Source organism: Gossypium raimondii, chromosome 10 (genome assembly GCF_025698545.1).
Source record: "Gossypium raimondii isolate GPD5lz chromosome 10, ASM2569854v1, whole genome shotgun sequence".
Classification (NCBI taxonomy): Eukaryota; Viridiplantae; Streptophyta; class Magnoliopsida; order Malvales; family Malvaceae; genus Gossypium; species Gossypium raimondii.
Window position 1 is genome coordinate 9,060,771 of NC_068574.1, and position 21,718 is coordinate 9,082,488.

Below are 21,718 nucleotides of genomic sequence, written 5' to 3' on the forward strand. Positions count from 1 at the left end.
GGTTAAGGGACCTAACACACCAGACGGAGGAGTCTGTCTACTACGACTGGACTTTGGTTGGTGGGGTTGGCATCCCAATTTTTATTCACTCTTCATCTTATGTACCTCCTGTTCTTTTGCATCACTCTTTTTTCTTTTTTTTTAAATATTAATATTATCTTTTTATTTTTTAAATATAAAATATACAAAAATCGTTTATCAAAATATTTTTTAAAAAGAAAAAATCTCACCATTAATGATGAGATCTTTAGAACATTATTTGGGTGACCTCACTTGGTGGCAAGGTCGTCCTTAATCTTATAAAAAAACCTTTGTAAATGCGCAGCCCCTTCGACCTTTTTAATTAATTTTTTATTTAAATTTTACTTATAAAAATTTTTTTATGAGTTTTTGTTGATGGGAAGAAATTTTTGAAGTGTTATTTTGTTTGAGTTAATAGACCTTTTAATGAATTGGTGTTATTTTTGGATTGTGTCAAGACTTGTCTCTCATCTTCGATAAAAGTCTTGAAAGGTTTATGACGAGGAGCACCTCAAGGCATTGGGTCGTGAGCACATGACCATCTACCATGAAAATGCAAATAACTCATAGTGAGGATTTGAACTCTTTCCCTTTATATAGCATTAAGGAGCCTTAATGCCTTAAGATGCTTTCTCTCTGTGAACCTTTCAAAGTAATCAATGGAGGCGAGAGACAAAATCTTGGTATGATATAGGGACAATATTGACCCATTGAGAGGTCCGTTAGTTAATGATACTTCAAAGATATTTTTTTAAAGAGTTTGACCAACTCTCAACAAGTTTAAAATCAAAAGGGTCGTCACTTCGAGAGTTTGTGAAAAAATACATTTAAACTTGTCTAAACCTATGTCTAATTTTTTAGCTTGTTGAAACTCAAATATTAATTTGATAATTAACATATTTTACCTTAAGAAAAATTGTTTTTGAAGCATAAGAAAAATCGGAGAAGTTAGACAAAATATGAGGCCAGAAAAATGGACTTGAATCAAACTTAAGGTCTACTTTCTATATAGGTTAGACCTAGGGCAAGAATTTGGCTCAGTCTGACCCAACTCGACCTAAATATTATGTTATAAAACAATAGTATATTAATTATATATAATAAATAATAATTATATATATTTATATTTATATTAATATTAAATAACTAATGCAATAACAATTAAATCCACGACCAAAACCTAAAAAAAAATTAATCAACTAAACCCAACCTAAAATATAAAATTTTAAAATTTATATTTAGTACAATAAAATGCTTATTATACTTATTTATGTTTTTTAATATAATAAAACATTTACTATATTTATGGTAGGATTTTTAATATAAATACTTTTTAATGTGTTGGAAAATTTTTATCTTAGTCTTTTTTTAGTGGATTTAGTGTAATATATTTTTTTTAAAATTTTAATTTTAAATTAAATTTCATCTAAAAAAGTCAAATATGGACAAGTCGGGCCAAGCTCAAATTTACTTTTCTTAAATCGAGCCAGATTTAAGCAAAAAAAAAATTCATTTTTCAGACCAAACCCAAACTTATAAAAGTGATCTAAATATTCCAAAAACACCTCTAATAAAAAAAACATATCAGCTTCTAGAGAGGAGAAAATTTTTGAGATAGGTGAGATCAGTTCAACAAATTGTTTATTCATACTGATTATTTTTCCTTTAACAAATAATTTAAGTAAAACTGGCCACGTAGACCATCATTTTGAATTAAGTTACTTTAATGTATTTATAATATATTTAAAATTTTAATGATAATTCAAACTACTCTCATGCTAAAATTTTTGTTATAATAATATATTTCTTTTCATGGTAATATTTTTATGGATAAATTTTATTTAAAATTATATTTCAATCATTAAATTATTACAATTTTCATATTTACGGAAGAGAGAGAGCAATGAAGATATGGGATTCTTTTCTTTCATTTAAGTTTGGGTTCCATTGTTGCAAGAAGGTAGAAAAAAATTATCAGTTAATTTTATAATTATTTTTAAAATTTTTACATATATTTTTGAAGTTTAGTTTTTTATAATTTATATACTAATTCTTTTAAATGTTTTTATATTTTTATTCAATTTTAATATTTTATATAGTTAATTTAATTTTTTTTAAGTTTTAAGATTTTTTATAAATTTTAGTTATAGGAAAATTTTCAAAAGTAACAAAATAGCTATTAATCCTTTAAAGTAATAGGCCATGTCATCTCTTGATAGAAGTTACCGTACGGGTGACCAAAGTGTAACAATCTAAAAGTTATGTAACTAAAACGTAATTTTAAATAAAATTTAGGAACATATAATAAGAGAACAAATATAAAAATATGATCACTTACAAGTACTAAATTGTAATTGCTTACTCTTATCATAATTCTAAATGGTAATTATATAAGTTGCACCAAATCTATATTTATGTTATAGGTATTATTTACTAAATTATTTTTAAAAATAATATTTTATTTAAATTTAAGTAATTCTTTCATCATTATAGGTTAAATCATTTTTATGTTCGGGTTAAGTGATTTTAAGTTGTTGTCTTTTTATGATAAAATTAAATTAAACCGTATTTGAACCGATCATATCATATATTTTTTATTGAATCAAAGTTAATATATCAAATCAACACTTTAAAAGATAAAATTAGTAATAATAAAATCTTTGGCCTTAGTGTGAATATTGTTATCATGACTTGCATTCTTAAAATAAGCTAGAGATCTTTGGAAACCACATATTTAGAACATAGATATGTGTTTAAAAATAACATATAATAAATAATAAAACATTAAAATTGTAAGCTTTGGTTGAGTAGTAAATTTAATATTTTACCGACCTAATTTGTGCGGATTCAAATCCCATATAAACATATTTATTTTGGTTTTGTTAAAATGAAAAGACTAAAATATCATCGAATAGTATGATTTATTTTTTAATTACGAGGGAATATTTATTTAATTTCCTAACTGGGTTGGTATCTAGAATTTTATTAATAATTTAAAAAGATAGTAATAATATATTTAATCTTCTAAAATCTTAGGGCTTAAAAAAGTCTTAAAATAGAACCCTATGTGATGGCCTAATGGTCAAGAGTGTTCACCGCCCTAGATGTGACCTAAGCTCGAGTTGCGCTAGTCGTGTTGGTTGCTCGAACTATACTCTATTATTGTAATTCACAAAAAAAAAAAAAGTTGTCTACCTGCTTCCAAGGAGTGATGGCTATAATATTTTTCTAATAGGGTATTGTTTGATAGCATTAACTAAGAATCGGAACTGGTCAACTAAGCAAATAAGTATTGTTTTTAGACAACAAGTTCGTTGAGATGTTGCCATCCATCCTCCACCAACATACCTAAACTAAACATTGAACAAGTCTGGTTCCAAGCTTTATCCACAAGACTTGAATTCGAAATTTTGCCGAGTTGAACCAATAGAGATGTCACTTGGTCTTTGATCATAAACATGTTTCTACATATAGACAACAATCATGTTAACCTAATGCAGTTGAGGTATATAAAATCATCTGTCGTAAACACTACCAATCAAAAGAATCTTTCCAATACCAACATCAACTTCCAAAACAACTCTTTCTATTACGATTTGGATAGCATGAATTTTGAATTAAATAAGATCAAAATTTGGATGCTACAACACACATATAGTGTAGATTGTAGAAGCATAACAAGTTAGAGCCTGAGTTGCAGATTGCAGTTAGGCTGCTGCTGCTGTAGGATTAGATCAAGTCCCAAACTCCAATTACAGAAGCCTAAGATGTGTAGTATCATTCAACTGTTTTATCTGCCACCCAGTTTTCCAAGAATGCTGCAGAACAGTCACGGAAGAGTCTTCTATGCAGATCTTATGTGACATTATGGGGCTGCACCCAAGGAGGGCCGTGATGAGGCATTTAATCGGCAGGGAATGTGTAAAAATGCCAACACAAGAGGAGGCTGAGGAGGTGTTGGTGCAGGGAAGAGAGGAAGTCCTGACAGTTAAGTTAGGAAGGCCAGGCTGATTATTGGCTACCCGAGGAGACATTTCATCGTCAGCATCGTGTTCAATCATATCCGACACAGTTTTTAGCCTGCTCTTACCAGATTTCTTCTTTGGTTGTCCATGAACTGAGTTGTTTTGAGCACGGGTGCTGTGGTTTGTAGATCGTCGACTCTCATTTTGGTGTAAGAAGAATTCAGATCTGAACTTTTCAGGAAGACCAAGGACTTTCCCATTCAAGAACTGAATCATTCGAAATTCCAGTTGTCTGAGAGATTCTCCAGCAGGTGCAGAAAAATCATGTTGGTATCTTTCCCTTAGACTCAAAACTTCAGGTGTATATATTTCTGATCTGATGCACCCTTCCCAGTGCCCCATATTCAGATCCATAAGTGCATCAGAGGATTGTATCTTTGCTTCTGCAACATTCATCTCCTGCATGATTTTAAAAGATGTGAAAAAGTAGTTAAGTTTATCAAAATGGGAATGCATGAATCTCACCTTATATAATCATAAATCATGCATGCGGAACCTGTGTATTCGCAGTCATTAATCTTTATTAACTTTGCACACATCAGAGAACCAATCCCTTCCTAGAACATAACCTCACTCTGTTGTTTGATCACTACTTCAAACAGGCATCATATATACTATATCGATCCCGATAAAGAAGTTGTATATCAATAGATAGATTTGATTCTCTTCTTTCTCAGTTTGCTCAGGGAATATTCTTATATCGAAGAAAATAACAATTAAAGCCTGAAATTTTCCTTCTAATTAAACGATTCTATAACCCTCTCTTACTTGAATTTAAAAAAGAGGCATTTACCTGACAGACATAAAGAGCCATCGATCTAGCCCGATCCAAGGGAGAGCAATAGATGGCATCAAACCTGATCCCTTGAGAATGTAGGAACACAGCCAATACCCTGGCTTGGCGTTTCCCATTAGAGGTCATAGCGGCAGCATCATATCTTCCACCCACAATATCAGGCCTCAAATCCAGCTCACTCTCTCCATGGTTGATCAAATAAACCTGGATCAGCATGCGATCGTCATCCGAGGGAAAATTGCGGGAGAAAACCGGAGGTGGACCAAACGCATTGAAAGGGTCCCACGCTTTGGGTGAGGGACCCATCCGAGGAGTACCAAATGAAGAAAGCTGGGGAGAAAGGGGGGATGTGGATGCATGGCGAGGTGACATTTCGGGTTCTTGTTCGACCACATCCTTGACCAAGCCATTGTTTTGGGGTACCCTCATCTTGGATCTTGCTTCATTGTTGTCTTGTTCTTCCTCGTCTTCGTCTTCTTCTTGTCCGACTACATGTTGGGATTCGGTGGAGCCCATTTTCGAGTAGGTTGTTGTAATGATCTGAAACAGGAAGAGAAGATGGACTGGAGGGGGTCGTGGATTTGAAACAAATACATGGAGCTGGAGTTATTGTTGGATGGGTCGGGTGACGGTTTTTTAATTTGATTTTTACTTTTTTTTTTGAAAAGTGATTATTACAATTAATATTTTCTTTTTCTATAAAGTGTAGGTATTATTTTCACGATCGAACCAGTTAAGCCACCAGTTTATTGGTTCAGTTGATTCATTTGGGTTAATTAAATAAATTGTTAAAAAATTTTAATAATAAAAACTTAATTCCATCGATTTATATTAATATTTAAATCAACTGGTTTAATGCCTTTCTCCAAGCTAGTCTTCAGATTCTTGGTTCGATTGGTCGATCCAATCTAATTCAAATAACCCTGAATAGAGAAAAAAATTATCCATATACCAAGATTTGAAGTAAACCAAATTTGTAAAAAAAATACACAAACACAAACTTTTTATGATACAATATTAAGGATAAGGAATAATGCAGTTTTATAAAAATTCTAACCACTGATTTATTACAACATATTAATTTTGGAATTATTTATTATTTCAGTTTTCATTTGAAGCTTTCAACTAAAAATGTCATCTATTCCTCCCTTATTTTAGACATGTATATCATTAAAGGAATTTGGAGATGGTTTAGCTTTAGAGGAGGAAAAAGGTTATTATATAAATAATTACTTAAAATAATATTAGTTTATAATTAATTTAATAAAAATAATCATAATTAGTAAAAATTCACGATTGACCATAATAAAATAAATAATAGGTATTATTTTATTTTAATAAAACATATATTATAGTTTATTTATGGAGTGTGACTTGTGAGGTTATATACTACATAACACTAAGTAAAAGACACTTTAAATTAATTAAATTGATTAACAACAATTTATTTATATTAATATAAATATAAAATTTTCAAGAAAACAATCAATTAAGGAACCATACTTTAATAAAGACTTCAATATTGATCCTAATAAATATATTTTTTGTCGATTGAGTTTTAGCTTGATTAGCATCGATACTATTGTCAGTGTAGAAATACATGAGTTCGAATGTATTAAAATACATTATCTTCCTATTTAAGGGTTGAAGAGGGGCTATGGATCATTTTAGACATTCTATCAATAAAAATCAAATATGATGAGATTAATGTTCATTTCGAATCTGGTACTCTCATTTCCGATCCCAAATTTTCTTTCCGTATTGGGCCTCACAAACCAAGGTTTTGATCGCTCTTGGAAACAAATCATTAACTGATGCTCCCTTTAAGTTCCTAGATTTGGTTTAACCGGCCTTGAGGTTTGAAACTTGTGCAATCACTACACCAAAACAGGCTTTTAGCGGCGTTTTTTTAGGCCTTTAGCGGCGCTTTTACTAGCGCCGCAAAAAATGCCGCTGTTGACAACGTCGCTAACTTTTGCGGCGTTTATGATAAAAAACGCCGCTAAAGAACATGGTCTTTAGCGGCGCTTTACCCAAAAACGCCGCTAAAGAACATGATCTTTAGCGGCGCTTTACCCTCAAACGCCGCTAAAGAACATGATCTTTAGCGGCGCTTTACCCACAAACGCCGCTATAGATCACGACCTTTAGCGACGCTTTTCCACAAACGCCACAAGAGCTCAAGACCTTTTAGCGACGCTTTGATTACAAACGCCACTAACTTTTTAAAAAAAATTTTAAATATTAAATATTAAAATCAAACATTATTAATATCAAAAATTATTTAGTATTAAATATATACTTTTAGTCAAAAAGATAGTATTTAATCATATAATAAATTAATTTTTTTAGTCAAATATTGAAAAATCATGTTAATATTTAAATAACAAAATTACAAGTTCAAATAGTGCAACTAATTGATTGCAAAAAAAAATGCACAAGTTCAAAATGTACAGTAATAAACTTGAAAATTTATAGACTAAAATGGAAATTCAAAAACCCTTTGAAATTAGACTGAAATGGGTTTACTACATCCACTGTTTACTACATGAGTTTATTGCTTCTATAAACTCAAATTAGACATTGTTGAGGAAATATAACACATTCTGATAAAGTAACAGGCTAATGGATATTTTACTTCTGAGTAGTGACTTAATTGATTTAATTCACTCACTGCCACTGAAGGTGGTCTATTCTCTTCAACAGGTCTTTCATGCAAGAACCTACCTCTGAGTAGTGACTGCAAAATTAAGATAAAAGTGCTACTAGTTTAGCATGGCAACATGTGAAAACAAAAGGATTTTCATAGAGCAAAACCATATATATATATATATATATATTAACATCAATCATCAAAACATGTGATCACACAACAGTCCAGAAGTGATTTATAAAAGCAATGTTAATAACTTCTTTCTCTCAGCTGATCATTAGAAGAGTTACACTCAAAGGAAAATATCCATTCAACATAGAATTTTTAAGCCAAACTAACCTTTCAAAGTAGACTTGGTTTCTGAGGATAAGTGCCAAGAAAGAGTTTTTGATGCAGGAGTATCTATACTTGAAAAACATTTAATCAGTAGCATGATGTTTACCTTATCCCTTTAAGAAATTATATCACAACAATGCAGAAAACAACTAACATAGAAGAGTTCCTACTTGCTAAGAAACACTATACCTGAAGGCTGAAGACAAGATTTAGCATGGAGATAATTTTGCCTAGGATCTGTCTGTAACTGGAGACTAAAATGTACCTTCTTGTTGACAGAATCTGGCTTAGAAAAAATTGCAATAGAAGAGAGGCAAAGAAACAGGACAAAAAGGAAATGGAAATAAGAAAACATACAAAACTTCAACCAAGTTAAATCGAGTTTCTTCAAATTTGTTAAATTGTTCAATCCTATACATATCCACGTCCAATTCAAAAAGTCATTATGTTAATAATTTTAATTCCTACTTAAAATATTAATGAAATAAAAATGAAAAAAGTAAATCTAAGACTTGAAGTGAAGATGAAAATCCTAAAACGTGAAATGTGAATGTTCAAATTTGAAACAATTATAAAGAAAATTATAGCTTTAGTACCTTCAATATCTAATGGGCCTTGCAAATAGTAGTAACAAAAATATATAAATTGACATGATCTAAAGCTGATGAAAATTAAGAAATTAAAATAAAATGGACACAAATTTAACATACAAACCTGTTATTTTATTTCTTCCTCAGATGCACGTTCTTGTTAGTTATTAATCAAAGAATATGCAAGTATTGTAGCACGCAGAATAAAAAATTTCATCAACTTACTACCAAGCAGCTCTATGATGGATAAATCATGTTATGATCTTTAACAGTATGTTTGTTCAAAATGTAAACAATGACAAGGACATCTTAGTGAAAAAGATGCTGGAGCAAAACTCGGTCTTGTTTAGAGGAATCAAGTAAAAGGAAAAAGAAAACTGAGCATAGTCACCTGCTTAAGCTTCTACTCTATTTCATAGAAAAGAGAAAGATTGCCAACATATGAATTTCTGCAAAGAACATAATACACGGATGTTAAGAGAAGTGATTTTTAATTTTAAAAAGGAAACCGAACATGTCCTTCAGTGATTTTAAATATGAATAACATAAATGTTATATGAAGCACATGAAAGAGGGTGAATAAGTTAAATATACAAAATACATGCTTCTTTTCTTTGCATTTTGTCAATCCGGTTGATTATAAACAATCAAACATGAAGAAGAGAAAACTACTAAAGACCCTATGAAACCCTCAATGTAAAAACACAAAAAGAATGCACAAGATAAGAAACATGGAATAAGCAACCTTGGATGGTCTCAAATAGTAGCTAATAATTAAGAAAGAATTACAGTCCCTATTGCACTTCTCTCTCTCTCTTTCTATATATATATATCCATATCCATGAACCTTAAAGTTTATTACCATGGTTTACAAAATAGAGTAATGAAATTTTAAAAATACAAATTCCTTCAGCAAAGCAAATCCTTAATTTTCAGGAAGCTTTTAAGATATTTAAGAAAAATAAAAAATCGCAGCAACATTGGCCAACAGAAGGGATAACGTATTCAAACATTAAATTGTTGCCTATTAATCGGGTGTTCACCTTCACCAGGAATCGAATCATTGTTGTACCAAAAAAAAAAGGGTGATGGATGGGGATGAGAGAAGGAACCTGCTAGCTTTCAAGGCTTTCTTTTCACTTCCTACAATAAGAGATATTATTGGACTGGAAATGGCAATTCCAGTCAAAGCACGGAAATCCTCTACTCGGTTCCAAAGTTCTCTTCGACGCCAGGTCTCTCTTTTTGCCACAATAACAGCAGCTGCTAAGTTGTATTTATTTTGTTAGCAAGAAGGCAAATGCTACAATTACATCTGCGGATAAGGCAAAAAGAGAATTCATTTCTAACATTGTACATTACATACTAAACTCCATCTCTTTATTTCCTAGAAGTTAGGGATCATTACTTGAACAGAAATAAATCCTGTTAGTGGTAATAATTAATAATATCAAAATATGATGACAATCCCTGTACTTTGATAAAGTATGAGATTTAATTCTTGTACTTGAAAATTAAATACTCAAAACACTTTTTTGATTTGAAAATTTCAGTCCAATCATAGACACAGTATTTTTCTTCAAAATTTGCCTACCATCAAGTATGTTTGGTGAGTTCATAATGATTTGCTTTTGAAGTTGGTACTGATTGCATGAATGTATTGATGGCAAATTTTGACAGAAAATACTAACAGTGTCAACGATTAAAGTACAAAGATTAAATCTCAAACTCCATTAAAGTATAGGGATTGGCAGCATATTTGGCCACAAGATAAAGAAGAATGTATCTGATTTCACTGAAATCTACTGGTACAATAGTAAGGATAATAACAAAAGGAATAGGTCACACTGAAATAATGCTGAATTTTACCATGCCCAGCAGTAGCTATAGGAACTGGTGTGGCAGTAGAAAATATGAAAGAACGGCCCCTTGATTGGATAAGTTGTTTCCACCTTTTGCTGTTCACATGGTTTTCAGACTAGCATGACTAAATATGTTACATTCACATAAATCACATGAAACATTCAATCAAGATACATGCTAAAATACAAATGTATTTTGGTGAGCTAGTATATATTAGATATAGATGTGAAGGAATGTTGGAGTCAAAATACATTGTGAGCTAACATATCTTAAAGGGTAACATCATGAACATATCTATGTAATTTTGAATTATGCCAGGGTGTAATTTGAAAGCATATTTCCCCATGAGAGGACACAAAATAAAAGTTTTAAATTAGCATTAAAAATCTGAATGGACAAAGAATCTAATTCTTAAAGGTATATAGTCTATTATTTTTGTAGTTATCATATTATTCTGCAAGCCTACATATGGGATATTTAAATGCTACAAACAGCATAGACCCAAGAATCATTCATAAATGAATGCAGTTGCAAAAATCTAGTTATATTCATAAACATGTATTTCATTGGTAAGATGCAAAGTATAGTTATTTGAAAATGTACAATATTCTTGGACATCCAGAAAAAAAAAAGCATGAAAATGCGAAAGAAAGGTTTGCTGTTACTTATTTTTATAGGATAGAGAAATGACAATGTAATGAACATCTGTAGAAACATGACTAACCTATCGGTCACAACAACCTTTTTCTTCATTTTGCAATTTGATCTGTCAAAATCCAAAAAAATTGCCATTATGCAGCATAGTTAGAGAGAAAGTCCTAGAAAGAGAATGATTATCAGAATAATCTATGTGAAAAGTAAAAACCTACAACAGTTCACGGAGATGGGACATGTCGCGGTGTTTATATACAAAGAAATTTTTGGTGTGATGCATCGAAGAGCAGTACACTAAGGGTCAACCGTTCTCACTCAAAGTAATGGATCAAAATATAAGTTTATACTAATAACTGATTTGATTCTTTGATTTTTTTATTTTTTATTTTGCAAGAAGAGATAAAGATTTAGACAGATTCAGTGGATTGCCTGATAAAGTTGCTTCAAGAAAACAACTCTCTTCCCCATAAACCTTCCAGCCAACAAAATCAACACAGTCCCTGGTGTAATGTTTGCTCTAAACAAATAAAAAACAAGTAAAAACCCAAAAATAAGGAACATTTCTTCAGAAATCTATAAATAAACGAATAATGGTTTTCAAAAGAAGAACCTGAGTTTGACCCTAAAAATCGAAAGTAAGAAGGGAAAAAAAAGATAGATGAGTACTTGAAACGATTCTTCTTTTTTTAGTCGATATCGGAGTCATCAAAATCGTCTTCGAAATTGTTGAAGAAATCGGCATAGGCGAGCTTGTTGTCGGAAGCGATGAAGCCTTCGCTGAAGATCTCCGGTGTGTCAACATCGTCGACTTCCATGGCTGAACCTTGGTCGTCTGGGTCCGTCACGAATTCCATAGGCATCGGCTTCATCTTTCCCCCCTTTTCTTTAGACTTCTAGGGCTTTCTTTGTTGGTTTAATTTTAATTATTTTGGTTGAAATATCACGCTGAGCTATATAGTGTCAAATAAGCCTACCTAATTAATTACGGATTTTGCGGCGTTTTTAGAAAAACGCCACTAAAAAAATTAAATTTCTGTAGTAAAACGTCACGTTTTGAAAAAATTTAATACATATTTGTGGCGTTTTTTGTCCAAATGCCGCTATTGCTTACTTTTTGCGGCGTTTTTATCATAAACGCCACTAATAATTGAATTTTTTTATAATTTTATATTTAATTATTATATAATTTATATCAATTTTAAATAAATAAATTTTGAAAATTTAAGTAATATTTAAAAGAATTAGATAAATTTTAAAATTTTTATATAATTTTTATGTAATATCTAATATTTAAAAGAATTAGATAATTTTTATAAATTGAATTTTTATAAAATAAAACCAAGTACTCTCAAAATAAATATAGTATATTTTAATAAGAAAAAAATAATTAAATGGCTGTAATTAATTATTAAGTTAGAATTATCCAATGTAAGCAATTAATCTCTCATATATCAAATTTCTATTAAAGATTGAGGCGTTAATCATGATTTTATATTATTCATTTCCTATCCATATCAATCATTACATTAATTTAAACTATAATCATAATTTTAATATATTAAAATTATGATTCTCTCTTACAATTATATAATAAATTATTTAATATATAAATTAAAAAACACCAATTAATCTAAACCCTAAACCCCTAACCCCTATCTTCTAAACCCTAAATCATAAAACATAAACCCTAACCCCTAACCCCTAACCCTTAAACCCCAACCCTTAAACCATAAACCATAATCTATAATCCCTAATTATTTAAATACTATAAGAATAAAATTTTAATTATCTCAAAAAAAGAAAATCAAGAATTGTAGATTTAATGTCGATATTATAAATTATTGGTAAATTCAAATAAAAATCTATCTTATCTAAACATTTTAAATATATATATTTTGAAATTGTTAAATTTCAGTCCTATATAAATGAATCACCATCCCGTTTCAACATTCGGCTTTCGAAATTTCAATGGAGTTTACAGAAAATATTTTGTTAGTTTATTTAATAATTGGGTGTTTTTGTGAGATAATAAGTAAGAATGGCGTCGTTGAAGCATTTCATAAGGTTCATCCACATTTACAATCTAAAACTGCACTTACTGTAAAACAACTTCATCAAACCGGGTATCACTTTCAGCCTCCTATGAACAAGATTAACGGTAATGTTTTTCTTTTTTTTTTTTGGGAGGAGATGGAATTAAATTGTATATTTTAGTATAGTTAAAAATGTAATTCTACCATTTTAATTATATTTTATAAGGATTAAATAAATTTTTATCATTTTAGGGATTAACATGTAATTTTACCATTATTAATTAATTTAAAAGTATATAAGTTATAAAAACGCTTAGGTGAAAATTGTTTTCATTTCAGGGCCTTTGGCTTCCATGTTTAGTAAAGTTAATAAAGAATAATTTTCCCATCTATTTTGAGTGATTTAATAAATAATATAAATTTAAGGGTTAAAAGATAAAAATTAAATGAAGGGTTGTAATGATTTTTTGTAAAGTTAGAAGGATAAATAAATTATTGTCTATTTTATTTATATAAATTTTTAAATAATAATTGAATTAGTTTAACACGTGATGCCGCCTTTTTATTCCATATATAAGGTTATGCCATATATTCTGTTTAAAAGAACTTATAGTATTTTAATTTTTCCATTTTTAACAAATATTTTAAATCCCTGAGCATTAGTGGCGCTTTTTAGAAAAACGCCGCTAAAAACAGAGCATTAGCGGCGTTTTTGTGAAAGCGCCGCTAAAGCCCCGACCATTAGCGGCGCTTTCTGAAAAACGCCGCTAAAACCCTGAAAGCTCCGAAAACAGCGTCGTTGGGGCATAGGTTTTTTGTCGCGCTTTTTGGAAAACGCCGCTAGTGCTTATTTTTAGCGGTGTTTTCCATAAGGCGCCGCTAATGTTCGATCTTTAGTGGCGTTTTCCAAAAAGCGCCGCTAATGCTCGATCTTTAGCGGTGTTTTTTTATCCAAACGCCACTAAAAATGCCGCTAAAAACCTGTTTTGGTGTAGTGAATCATACAATGGATTACTATTATGCAGTAGCTTTCTATCTTTTATAAAGTACAATTGTGACTACAACCAAACAATTTGTTATGATTCCTGTACCTGGTAATCAGGATATTGCGTTTGATCCCACCAAGTCACTTAACTATAAAGTTGTATGTCTCGACATTTGGGATGAACCAGACTCAAGCTATAGGACCAAACAGATCGAAATATACTCATATCAAACTCCTTCTTGGAGACTCTCCGGTAAGTCTTTCATTGCCCAAATCCACATGGAATTTGATGGTGGGGTGTTCTGCAATGGCGCCATTCACTGGCTTAATGTATGGGGCAATACTTCTCCGTATTTCAACGTAGATGATGGAGATTTGCCGATGCCCGATGAATGGGAAGATCACCTTGGAAGGTACTATCGATACTTTGGGGAATATATCGACCTCCAACAACTGGATTTAATGTTTATGAGGTTGAGAGTCATACATGGTATTGCATATTCCTGAGAAGGCTTCAAGAAAATTTGTGGTTTCGATGCTGATGAAAAGGGCAGTCCAAATTCGACATTACTCACCTATTCTTGGCCTGCTCACTTCATTCAAACTCTTTCTCCTCTCTGAACATAATCTGAAGATTATAACATCCTATACTAGTTTTTCTTGTATTGTACTATTTTGCTCTGAAGCTTGAATTTCCGGAAGATAATTTTTTTTAAATATGGGGTTTTGTAAGTTTATTAATTCAGTGATCGTAATAAATTTGTTTTTTAAAAGTAAATTCATTAATTTATTCCATAAATGAAACTATACAATTCAAGAAAAAATAATAATAAATATTCTTCGTAGATAGTGAAGGACAAACTCCATCAACACAATAAAGACTTTAGTGTTAGCAAATAAAACATCACGACACGTCAGCAATTAGCTTTATCACAACTCAAGCACAACATATCTGGAGTGTTTGCAAGCACTTAATACGATAAGAAAATCAACTCCAAATAGTCCAAATGGCGAGCAAAAATTGATAAAAGAATCAAGCATTCACTAAACTAGAGAGGACAACAACAAAACCATCCCTAAAATCACTTGCAAAAGTAAGGTTATATGCATAAGCAATACTAAAAAATGTGCTATATAAGAGCAAATAAAAACTTTTAAAATTGAAAATTTATTAAACAATGGAAAAAAAACATATAAAACATATTAAGAAACTGACAAAGAGCAACCAACTTTTCAAGAAAAATTATTGGTGGCTGGTGAAGTTTTAGTGAATGACAGGAGCCGTCATCTGTCTATCATAACTTGTGAAAACAAAGATACCCACAAAATAGATCTGCAAACTGAAACGAGAGAAGACATGTAAAATGAATAAAAAGAAAAAAGAAAGAAAAGAGAGATAAGAACGAGAAAAAGACAGGTAATAACCAGCCCGAAGATTGACATCACCACTTCCAATAAATTTAAAGTTGAAAATTATGTATTTGCTACCTTTTATATATATAATTTATGTAAAAAGGATGTTTTCAGTTTTCACTTAAATTTTAAATTTTATGGTTTTTTATGTAAATTATAATTTTAGTTGTCCACATTTAATTTAAGAATAGATATTGTTAGAATTAAGTGACTAGGATTCTTATTTAAATAAAATACGGTGGCAAAATAAAATAAAAGTAAAATCTCTATAGAACTATACTTCTTTTATTTTATTTTAGAATAAGGTTTTTTAAACCTTATTAAACTCCATCTATTTGATACTGATTAGAATAAGGTGTTTCAATCTTACTACACTCCTATTAGAATATGGTTTTACAAGCCTATAAATAGACATAGTCTATTCCTCTTGTAATGATTCGAATTCGACATAGTGAATTTTCTTCTCCTCTGCCCGTGGTTCTTTTCCCAAAAGGGTTTCCACGTAAAAATTTGTGTGCTCTTTATTTTTATTTATCTTTTTTTGTGATATATTGTCATTACCGATATTCTATTTTTACAAATTGGTATTCGAGCTTCTGGCTTGTTCATCTCAATCATGGTAATGGCGTCTTTGAAGTATAAAATTTCGCTGTTGGATCGCAACACCAGACTCGCGTTGTGGCAGATAAAGATGCAGATAGTTCTTACACAGATGGACTTAAAGGAAGCTCTGCTAGGGGTAGATAAGATGCCTTCAACATTGACGGAGGAAGAGAAGAAGCTCAAGAATCGAAAGGCATTAATACAGTTACATTTGCATTTGTCTAACGAAATTTTACAGGATGTGATGAAGGAGAAAACTGCCGCTAGATTATAGAAGATGTTGGAACAAATATGTATGTCGAAAACTCTAACCAGCAAACTGCGTATAAAGTAGCGTCTTTATACTCATCGTTTGGAAGAAGGTGCATCTGTACACGAACACTTAACAGTGTTTAAAGAAATTCTCTCAAACTTGGAGGCCATAGAGGTTCAGTATGATAAGGAAGATCTAGGGTTAATTCTACTTTGTTTGTTGCCCACGTCTTATTCAACCTTTAAAGATACGATTTTATATAGCCGCAAGTCTCTCACAGTTGATGAGGTTTATGATTCTTTAACCTCGTATGATAAGATGAAACATCTTGTGGTTAAAACTGACTCTCAGGGAGAGGGTCTCTTTGTTCGTAGAAGACAAGATCGGAATGCTGATAATGATCGTGGAAGGACACATGAATGGAATCATCGCGGTAAATCTAAGGGTAGATCAAAGTCTTCAAACAGAGGTAAAACTTGTAACTTCTACAAGAAGAAATGGCACATTAAATCTAAGTGTTATAAGCTACAGAATAAGATCAAAAGGGAGGCTGCGAATCAAAATAGAAAACAACCAGAAAATTCTGGTAAAGCTGATATTGTAGAAGACTACAGCGATGGTGAACTTCTAGTCGCTTCTGTCAACAATTCTAAAGTGAGCGATGAATGGATCCTTGATTTGGGCTGCACCTTCCACATGAATCCCAATCGGGATTGGTTTACAACTTACAAAACAGTGTCTGAAGGTGTTGTTTTGATGGGTAATAATGCTTATGTAGAATTGTAGGTGTTGGAACAATTAAAGTTAAGATGTTTGATGGAGTCGTCAGAACACTTAGTGACGTACGACATGTTCCAGAATTGAAGAGAAATTTAATTTCATTGAGTACTCTTGATTCAAAAGGGTACAAATACTCAACTGAAAGTGGGGTTTTGAAGATTTCTAAAGGTTCCCTCATTATGATGAAATGACAGAGAAAGACTGTCAAGTTATATGTTTTGTAGGGTTCTACTGTTACTGGTGATGCAGTTGTCGCATCCTCTTCCTTGTTAGATGATGATATTACTAAATTTTGGCATATGCGCCTAAGGCATATAAGTGAGAATGGCATGGCAGAATTGAGCAAAAGAGGACTTCTTGATGGGCAAGGAATTTGCAAACTAAAGTTCTGTGAACACTACGTTTTTTAGAAGCAAATTAGAGTTCGATTCACCAGAGGAATCCATAACACGAAGGGAATGTTAGAGTATATTCATTCTGATCTATGGGGGTCATCCAGAGTGCCTTCGAGAGGTGGAGCTAATTATATGCTAACTTTTATTGATGATTTTTCCAGAAAAGTGTGGGCGTTCTTCCTGAAGCAGAAAAGCGATGTGTTTTCTGCATTTAAGTATTGAAAAATTATGATTGAAAAACAAACGGGAAAACAAATAAAATACCTCCACACAGACAATGGCTTAGAGTTCTATTCTGATGAATTTAATAAACTGTGTAAGTCAGAATAGATCATGAGACACTTGACAGTTCGTTATACTCCACAGCAAAACGACGTTGCAGAACGAATGAATAGAACGATTATGGAGAAGGTTCGATGTATGTTGTCAAATGCCAACTTACCAAAGTCATTTTGGGCCGAAGCAGCCTCTACTGTATGTTTTTTAATCAACTGATCTCCATCCATTGCCATTGAGAAAAAGACTCTACAAGAGGTATGGTCTGGTAATCCTGTTGACTATTCTGATTTAAAGATCTTTGGGTGTCCTGCGTATGCTCATGTTGATAATGAAAAATTAGAACCAAGATTCATTAAATGTGTTTTTCTTGGTTATAAAGCTGGTGTAAAAGGGTATAAGTTATGGTGTCCTAAAAATAGAAAAGTTGTGATTAGCAGAGATGTTGTTTTTGATGAAACTGCTATGCTACCTAACTTATCTCTTAAAGACTTTTCCAATAAAGAAAATCAAAAGCAGGTGGAGCATCAGATTAATTCAGAATCTACAACAGAGTTGACTCCTCAAGCCAATATAAAAATACAAAATAGAGTTACTTCTTTACCACAATAATTTATCACCAAAAATAGCACTAGAAGAGAAATTAAACCTCTAAAGAAGTATGCCGAGGCTGATCTAGTTGCTTATGCTTTAAATGTGGCTGAAGATATAGATACAAACCAAGAGCCATCTAATTATTCTGATGTGGTTAGCTGTGAAGACTAAGAAAAGTGAATGTTTATTATGCAAGAAAAGGTAGAATCACTCCACAAAAACAAAACATTGGATCTTGTGAAACTTCCTGAAGGTAAAAATGTTGTTCATTGTAAATGAGTGTTTAAAAATAAAGAAGAGACTCTAGAAGTTGAAGAACCCAGATACAAAGCAAGACTTGTTGCAAAGGGTTACAGTCAAATTCCAGGAGTGGATTTCACAGATATGTTCTCCCCAGTTGTGAAGCATAATTCGATTTGATCTTTGCTTGGTATTGTGGTCATACATGATTTGGAGCTTGAGCAGTTAGATGTAAAAACTGTATTTTTGCATAAAGAACTTGAGGAGGATATTTACATGCAACAACCATAGGGTTTTACAGTCTCAGAAAAAGAGGACTATGTTTGCTTGCTGAGAAAGTCCTTTTACGGTTTGAAACAGTCACCAAGACAGTGGTACAAGAGGTTTGATTCCTTTATGACTTCTCATGATTTCAAAAGAAGTAGTTTTGACAGTTGTGTTTACTTTAAGAAAAACAGTGATGGTTCTTTTATGTATCTACTCCTTTATGTTGATGACATATTGATAGCAATGAAAGATAAATGAGAGATAAGAAAGGTCAAAGCCCAACTAAGTTAAGAATTTGAGATAAAAGATTTGGGATCAGTAAAGAAGATACTTGGTATGGAGATTCTCAGAGATAGAAAAGCAAGTAAATTGTACCTAAGTCAAAAGGGGTACATTGAGAAAGTTCTTTCTGATTCAATATCTGAATGCTAAGCTGTTAGTACTCCTTTTGACCCATTTCAGACTTTCATCGGCTTTGTCTCCACAATCAGATGATGAGATTGAGTATATGTCACATGTTTCATACTCTAGTGCAGTGGGATCTCTCATGTATGCTATGGTTTGTTCACGTCCAGATTTATCATATGCAGTCAGTACAGTTAGCAGATACATGGCGAATCCCGATAAAGAACATTGGAAGGCAGTTCAGTGGATTTTAAAATACTTACAAGGTACTACTGATGTTTGCTTACAGTTTGGAAGAACCAGAGATGGAGTCATTGGGTATGTTGATGTTGATTTTGCTGGAGACCTTGATAGAAGAAAATCTCACACAGGTTATGTTTTTACAATCGAAGGTTGTGCAATCAGTTGGAAAGCCACTTTGCAAACTACAGTTGCTTTGTCTACCACTGAAACTGAGTACATGGCGATTACTGAGGCTTGTAAAGAAGCCATTTGGTTGAAGGAACTCTTTAGTGAACTCAATGAAGACCTTCAAATCAATAGAGTATTTTGTGACTGTTAGAGTGCCATCTTCCTTACAAAAGATCAAATGTTTCATGAGAGAACAAAACACATTGATGTTCGGTATCATTTTGTTCAGTATCATTTTGTTCGTGATATTATTACTCGTGGTGATATTGTTGTGAGCAAAATTAGTTCTCATGAAAATCCTGCAAATATGATGACTAAGTCACTTCCTATAATCAAGTTTGAACATTGCTTAGACTTGATTGATGTTCATTGTTGAAGTTAAACCCTTAAAGGGTTTTATGGAAGAGGTAGAGAATTTGTTCGCTGAGAGTTCACGATGAAGAACTTGTTCATTGAGAATTCGTGTCAAGGTGGAGATTGTTAGAATTAAGTGACCCGAATTCTTATTTAAATAAAATACAATGGTAAAATAAAATAAAAGTAAAATCCCTATAGAACTATACTTCTTTTATTTTATTTTATAATAAGGTTTTTTAAACCTTATTAAACTCCATCTATTTGATATTTATTAGAATAAGGTGTTTCAATCTTACTACACTCCTATTAGAATATGGTTTTACAAGCCTATAAATAGACATAGTCTATTCCTCTTGTAATGATTTGAATTCGACATAGTGAATTTTCTTCTCCTCTGCCCGTGGTTTTTTCCCAAAAGGGTTTCCACGTAAAAATTTATGTGCTCTTTATTTTTATTTCTCTTTTTTTGTGATATATTGTCATTACCGATATTCTATTTTTACAAATTGGTATTCGAGCTTCCGGGTTGTTCATCTCAATCATGGTAATGGCGTATTTAAAGTATGAAATTTAGCTGTTGGATCGCAACACCAGATTCGCGTTGTGACAGATAAAGATGTAGGCAATTTTTACACAGATGGACTTAAAGGAAGCTCTGCTAGGGGTAGATAAGATGCCTTCAACATTGACGGAGGAAGAGAAGAAGGCAAGGATCGAAAGGCGTTAACACAGTTACATCTGCATTTGTCTAACGAAATTTTGCAGGATGTGATGAAGGAAAAGATCGCCGTTAGATTTTGGAAGATGTTGGAACAAATATGTATGTCAAAAAATCTAACCAGCTAGCTGCATATGAAGTAGCGTCTTTATACTCATCGTTTGGAGGAAGGTGCATCTGTGCACGAACACTTAACAGTGTTTAAAGAAATTCTCTCAAACTTGGAGGCCATAGACATAATCTACTCCTCTTGTAATGATTCGAATTCGACATAGTGAATTTTTTTCTCCTCTGCCCGTGGTTTTTTCTCAAAAGGGTTTCCACGTAAAATTCTATGTGTTCTTTATTTTTATATCTCTTTTCTTTGTGATATATTGTTATTACCGACATTCTATTTTTTACAGATATTAATATCTTTTTAAATTTTAGTTGCTCAACCCATCTATCTTTTTTTTTTTAATCATTTTTCGGTTCTTGTCATTTGAATTATCGGCCATCAATAGTAGGGTGAGAGGAGGTAAGCCTTTTTTTTCCTTTTTGTCCTCTCTATTACTAAACTCGATATAGCTCATTTTCATCTACCCTATTACTGCAAATTTAGGGAGACAAATGTTTGGGAGTATGATTCGGTACTTTTCAACGAAACCCAAGCCGAAAATGAAGCCAATCGAATTGAAAACGCCGCCAGAGCAAACGCAGACCATAACCAGAGTCATCTTTGACATTCTCAAGGAGCATGGGTCCCTCACTGTCGTTGATACTTGGGAACGAGTAGATTATAATGTGTATTCATTGTGTATCTATATTTGCTGTTTCCAAGTCTAATTAAGCCAAGCCCAAGAGTGAAGTAAGGGCAGTGCAGTTTTATTGTTGCATAATTTCGAAGTCCTGAATTCCATGCATTATTGTCTTCTTCATGCTTTGCTTGCCTGTGCTCTACATAGTGGAGTAGAAATGTGTTTATGAGTTCAGGAGGTTGGATTGAGAGGACTTACAAGCAAGAGGGCACATGAAGATCGTGCTGAGGTGGATGAGAGAGAGAAAAGATTA

General features: G+C 32.1%; 2 protein-coding genes across 13 annotated transcripts; both read right to left on the reverse strand.

Moving 5' to 3' along the window:
- Positions 1-3,590: 3,590 nt before the first annotated feature.
- On the reverse strand, positions 3,591-5,358 carry LOC105778046 (uncharacterized). The gene is made up of 2 exons (XM_012601616.2): positions 4,840-5,358; positions 3,591-4,445 (listed from the first exon to the last, which is right to left on the reverse strand). Exons 1-2 carry the CDS (start codon positions 5,356-5,358, stop codon positions 3,774-3,776), a joined length of 1,191 nt encoding a protein of 396 aa, XP_012457070.1. The 3' UTR covers positions 3,591-3,773.
- Positions 5,359-7,327: 1,969 nt separating this feature from the next.
- LOC105777959 (8-amino-7-oxononanoate synthase) lies at positions 7,328-11,867 on the reverse strand. Of its 12 annotated transcripts, none has more exons than XM_052622260.1 (9): positions 11,605-11,866; positions 11,368-11,455; positions 11,009-11,050; positions 10,291-10,399; positions 9,534-9,684; positions 8,813-8,870; positions 8,021-8,113; positions 7,835-7,897; positions 7,328-7,582 (listed from the first exon to the last, which is right to left on the reverse strand). In XM_052622260.1, the coding sequence occupies exon 1, from the start codon at positions 11,805-11,807 to the stop codon at positions 11,625-11,627; it is 183 nt and encodes a 60-aa protein (XP_052478220.1). In that variant the 5' UTR covers positions 11,808-11,866; the 3' UTR covers positions 7,328-7,582; positions 7,835-7,897; positions 8,021-8,113; positions 8,813-8,870; positions 9,534-9,684; positions 10,291-10,399; positions 11,009-11,050; positions 11,368-11,455; positions 11,605-11,624. The 12 variants fall into 12 exon arrangements, 9 of the variants coding, with proteins under 9 accessions (XP_052478220.1, XP_052478219.1, XP_052478221.1 ...); XM_052622259.1 differs by having other exon boundaries at positions 11,154-11,455; XM_052622261.1 differs by having other exon boundaries at positions 9,534-9,736; positions 11,154-11,455.
- Positions 11,868-21,718: the final 9,851 nt, after the last annotated feature.

Excerpts from the sequence above, each read along its gene's own strand:
- LOC105778046 (XM_012601616.2), bottom strand. The coding sequence starts at position 5,358 with ATGGGCTCCACCGAATCCCAACATGTAGTCGGACAAGAAGAAGACGAA. Across the intron at positions 4,446-4,839 it reads TGGCTCTTTATGTCTGTCAG|GAGATGAATGTTGCAGAAGC; the intron begins GTAAATGCCTCT and ends AAAATCATGCAG.
- LOC105777959 (XM_052622255.1), bottom strand. The coding sequence starts at position 11,218 with ATGCATCACACCAAAAATTTCTTTGTATATAAACACCGCGACATGTCC. Across the intron at positions 10,380-11,008 it reads AAGGTTGTTGTGACCGATAG|CAAAAGGTGGAAACAACTTA; the intron begins GTTAGTCATGTT and ends CCATGTGAACAG. Across the intron at positions 9,685-10,290 it reads TATAGCTACTGCTGGGCATG|CTGCTGTTATTGTGGCAAAA; the intron begins GTAAAATTCAGC and ends ACAACTTAGCAG.